Source organism: Hippopotamus amphibius, chromosome 3 (genome assembly GCF_030028045.1).
Source record: "Hippopotamus amphibius kiboko isolate mHipAmp2 chromosome 3, mHipAmp2.hap2, whole genome shotgun sequence".
NCBI classification, from domain to species: Eukaryota; Metazoa; Chordata; class Mammalia; order Artiodactyla; family Hippopotamidae; genus Hippopotamus; species Hippopotamus amphibius.
The window spans coordinates 166,621,646-166,626,986 of NC_080188.1; the positions used below are offsets into that span (position 1 = coordinate 166,621,646).

The window sequence follows — 5,341 nt, forward strand, 5'->3', positions numbered from 1 at the left end:
CAAATATGGGGCTACAGATATCTGATTCTCTCTTCTAGTATGTCTAATCTGCTATTCAAAACTTCTATTAAGCTTTAAAATTTTAGTTGCTTAACTTTCTCTTTTTAGATGTTCATTTGCTTCTTTTTTTTTTAATTTAATTTAATTTATTTATTTATTATTTTTTTGGGGGTACACCAAGTTCAATCATCTGTTTTTATACACATATCCCCGTATTCACTCCCTTCCTTGACTCCCCCCCCCTCGAGTCCCCCCCACCCTCCCTGCCCCAGTCCTCTAAGGCATCTTCCATCCTCGAGTTGGACTCCCTTTGTAGATGTTCAGTTGCTTCTTTAAAGAAAAATTTATGGCCTTGCAGACGCCGCCACCCCGGAGCCTCCCACGCAACCTAGCCATGGTCAACCCCACCGTGTTCTTTGACATGGCCATCGACAGTGAGTCCTTGGGCTGCGTCTCCTCTGAGCTGTTTGCAGACAAAATTCCAAAGACAGCAGAAAACTTTCATGCTCTGAGCACTGGGGAGAAAGGCTTTGGTTATAAAGGTTCCTGCTTTCACAGAATAATTCCGGGATTTATGTGCCAGGGTGGTGACTTCACATGCCATAATGGCACTGGTGGCAAGTCCATCTATGGGGAGAAATTTGATGATGAGAATTTCCTCCTGAAGCATACGGGTCCTGGCATCTTGTCCATGGCAAATGCTGGCCCCAACATAAATGGTTCCCAGTTTTTCATCTGCACTGCCAAGACTGAATGGTTGGATGGCAAGCATGTGGTCTTTGGCAAGGTGAAAGAGGGCATGAATATTGTGGAAGCCATGGAGTGCTTTGGGTCCAGGAATGGCAAGACCAGCAAGAAGATCACCATTGCTGACTGTGGACAAACCTAATAAATGTGACTTGTGTTTTATCTTAACCACCAGACCATTCCTGCCATAGCTTGGGAGAGAACCCCTTCACCCCCATCTGCTTGAAATATCCTATAATCTTTGTGCTCTCACTGCTTTGGGTTCCATATTTTCCTTATTCCCCTCCAAGTGTAGCTGAATTAAAAAGTTAAGTTTATGATTATGAAATACAAACTAAACAACAACAAAAAAAAAAGGAAAAGAAAAATTTATGCTGTCATTTTTGTGATTTTCTGCTATCAAACCTACTCCTTTTTTTCCCTTTAAAAATAGTAAATACTTTTACTCTCTAACCTGTCTCTGACAACTCTAATAGCTAAAGTATTGGCAAATCTGTTTTTAGTTGACATCCTGATGCTTTGTTTATTGTTAGCTAATTTTCTTGACTATATGCTAGGTTCTTGTACTTGGAAAACTGTTTGTAGGAGTAATTTCAGGCCCACAATAAGCTATATGTATCTTCTTCCAGATATGATTGATAGTTGCTTCTGAGAGCCGTCTGGAGGAACTATCACCTTAAGCCAAGTTCAAGTCTTGAGGGTCCTTGATCCACCTGGGGATGTGAAATTTACCTGCTTATTTGCAAGAAGGGTGTTTCACTTCTGGCTTTCTTCTACCACAGGGGTTATTCCTTTGATGTTCAAGTTTACTATAATAGTGATTTCTTAGTAGATTTTCTAACTCGTACAGGCCCTAGGCTTTGATTTCTGTCCTGATCACTCCATGAAGCCACCAAAAAGAAAGTTCAGTTTTCCAGGATCAGCAAATATTATCAGGGCAAAAGTTGCTTCTGAGATTGCTTAATATTGGGCTGGCCAAAAAGTTCATTCGGGTTTTCCCCAAAAGCTGGTACCGAACGAACTTTTTGGCCAATCCAATATTTTTGTCTCCATATCAATCTGGTAGTTGCTTCCTACCTTGTTAGCTCTTGGATGCTCTTAGGTTGATGCTTTTTGTGCTTTATTCTGCATTTTCAGTTGTTTTCCATAGAATAATTGGTCTGGATAACTTACCTGCTATTCCCAGGAACTGGAAGTCCAAGGTAATAAACAGTCTGCATTATGATGATATCTTACAGAATTTGCAGTTCAAGTAGATAATATGTACTTTCTAAGCTGAAAACAGCTGTTAAATTGTCAGTTATTAGTAGTAGTAGTAGAAGGAAGAGACCCAGTTATTGTGTGCTGGCAACCATCTCACGTGGGGATGTGTCATCCCCTCAGAACGGCTTTGGTTTTGCAAGCTCCCACTCACTGTTTAGCCAAAGAAGAAAATTTATGAGAGCTTTGCTATGAAGCAGAGGTCAGCAAACTATGACCTATGAGTCAAATCTGGTCTGTGGCTTGTTTTTATAATAAAGTTTTATTGGAACACAGACACACTCATTTATTCATGTAGTAAGCATACTGCTTCTGTGTTAGAAAGGACAGAGTCGAACAGCTGAAACAGAACCTGCATGGCCCATGAAACATACAATATTTACTCTCTGGCTCTCCTCAGAAAAAGTTTACCAACCCCTGCTATGAAGTATTGTTCCACCCAGGTCTTACCTGACTAGTCAATTCTTTTCTATATTATTTTAATGAAATTTTTAAATACTGGAAGCTTGGACTTGGTATGACAGGCTCTTCAGTCATACTGGAAAATTTAAATAGGAAATAGCAATAATGATCAAAATATCTTCAAGTAGCAACATGGCCATTGAATCATTACTCTTAAACAGCTCATAAAAAACATTTTTTCCTGCACAGGTATTAGTTCACTTAGTTTCTGCTCTTTTAGAGAATGTTTCATTTATAAAGTCAAGCTCTTCATTTTTTCATTAACCTGTGCTTTTTGGGGCTATGTGACAGAGAGAAGGCTTAGAGGAAATGGAAATTCACAAGCAGCAAAGAAAGAGGACTCCAGGCACCGACCATTTGTGATGGAGTGGGTTTATCAGACACACAGCTCTCTCCCTCTACACTGGACCAGCAGGGTTTGTGGGGCAGAGTGAACCAGCAGGGGTTGATGCCAAAGAGCAGTGTACTTTCTGAGATAATTCCTGCTTCTCAGGAGTAATGATAGAGACCTTAGCACAAAAATCAAAGAAAGAAACTGGAAAAGGAAGTTACGCTCAAAGCTCAGTATGTGTCGTTTTTGCTCAGCACCAGCTCTAATTAACAGATCCCCTGTTTCTGTGTGTGATGTCAATTAAGCTACTGTTCTGGTTCCTCACTGCGCACAGTCTTTCTATACGCAAATGGTGGTGATGCAATTCATGCTATCTTGTTAAGACTGCATCAGTGTCTCTACACAGAATTTCGGTTTAACAGAGAAATACCACTGAATCTAGAAGATGACCAGGTTGAAATGCATCTTTCTGAGATGAATCAGAAGTCATGAAAAACGCACTAATCCCGTGGTGAAAGTGTGTTGCTAAATTAAAAACAAGGAACACAGTAATTTCCCTTGACCCAGAGCCCTGTTGGACAGATGCCTTCCAAGATGTGGAGGAGAGGATGTAATAAGCCCGGGATCCAGGAGTGAGGGATAAAGAAATAATGAAATCATTTCTTTATAGAGAATCAGCTGCCTTACATGCACACCACTTTGCTTATTAATCCATCTGAAATTCCCTGGGGATTTGGAGCTGGCTCTTTGCCTACCAATGAATCTGTAACTCTGTGACAATTAACTGTAATGACTTTGAGAAAGACCCTTCTAAATCACCGCCGGGTCCTGGGCTGCCAAAAGCCGCCTGCACCTGGGTGGCTGGCTAACAGCACCCCCATTTTACTCCGTTTTTCATGTGGAATCCACTGTTCTCTGTCTTTGCTGGGGCGCCAATACGGCTCTAAATTCCCTTCTGTGATGTGGCGTGGTAGGAAAGGAGGAGCTGCAGCCATGGAAGGCGGCGGAGGGGGAGGGGGGGCGGTATGTGGGAAAAGCTAAGGGGCTCTCTTCTCTAAGAACAGGACACAAAAAGCCCCTCTGTTTCTGACCACCTGGGCTCACCATGCTCGTTATGTGAGAATGCGAGGTTGACCAGACAGTCAGAGGATCCAGGAGTGTCAGAGAAGGGAGTTCCTCTGTGGCCAGTTCCTGGTGGCCTGATGGGAACTGCGTGAGGCCGCTGGTAATTTTCCGGGCTCTCAGCATGCTCCTTAGTGCCCCCTGCACAAGCACAATGGCCACGTGGCCAGGGAGCCAGATGGGCTCTGTCCTAGGCAAGGGCAGGAAAGGGATGACAGAGTCTGGATTTGCTTGGCCCCTTAGCCTTGCTGCGGGCCCTCTGTTTTCCTGTGCCGGATGTACCTTTCAGTGGTCCCCAAAGGGAAGGCTCATCCCAGCTGGGTCCCTTGGAAGCTGTGGATTTGCTGATTTGCACCCTTCTTGCGCATATTTTTATGTAGGCTGGGAAAACAGATGGCTCCATCCAAGTTGCTGAAAACCCAGCTGGTTATTGCTGCACTAGAATGACCTGAGTTTAGGGATCTGAATTTTCCCTGCCAGAGCCTTGGGCGAGTTAGGAAATATGTCAGTCTTTGAAACTGAGCACAGACGGATGAGGTCTGAATTGCTGTACCCCACCCTCTCCTGTGTGCTATGGGGATTACAGGAACAGTGACATTCAGCATGGTACGTGACACCTGGCACCTCTGCTCCCTTACATGCTTTTTTTTTTTTAATTAGGCAGGTTAAAAATTAATTCAAACAAACAAACGAACCAAAAACAGTCATCTTTTCTTCTCTCCCACTTTGTAAATCAAGCCTGCACACCACCAGCCCCCTCCATTCTAGGTAATGATAAAACAGACTTTCATAAAGGAAATTCAGAAATTATTTTAAGCCAACATTTATTGGCTTGAAACATTTTATTCCAGCTAGATGCTGGAAACACAACACTGAATAATACATGTTTTTTTTTTTTGGATCAGAGAGCTCCTAGTCTACCTGGAAGAGATATGTGTAAAAAGAAGATATCTATAAAGAAGGAGGAGGGGGAGGGGGAGGGGGAGGGGGAGGAGGAAGTAAGTGCTGTAATAGAGGTAGGTACAGACTGGGGTGGAAACATAAAGAGGGATGGATTTCTTTTCCTTAAGAATAGCAGGATTCAGCCCTGGAGTACTGATACTTAAGGGGAAGTAAGATTTTGTCTGGAGCAGAGGTGGGAAGGACCGTCCCAGCTGTGGAATGTGGAGTCCTGTGTAGGACTCTGGTGGTTGCTACACAGCGTGTGGTCCCCTCGGCTCTCCCTCCCCAACCTCCATTTTTCCAGTGTCTACCTCTGCTCACGTGACTCTGGGGATATCACCCCCATCCCCAGCTCCAGGGGTAGATCCCAATGAATCTAAGATAATCATGGCAGTCACATTCCTGTGAAAGTTGGATTTAGGAATAGGTACATGACTATATTCTGGCCAATGAGACAGGAAGTCTCCTATGAAATAT

General features: G+C 43.3%; 1 protein-coding gene across 1 annotated transcript; it reads left to right on the plus strand.

Moving 5' to 3' along the window:
* The first annotated feature begins 394 nt into the window (after positions 1-394).
* On the plus strand, positions 395-907 carry LOC130849182 (peptidyl-prolyl cis-trans isomerase A-like). Its single transcript, XM_057727859.1, has one exon. It carries the CDS (start codon positions 395-397, stop codon positions 887-889), a length of 495 nt encoding a protein of 164 aa, XP_057583842.1. The 3' UTR covers positions 890-907.
* Positions 908-5,341: the final 4,434 nt, after the last annotated feature.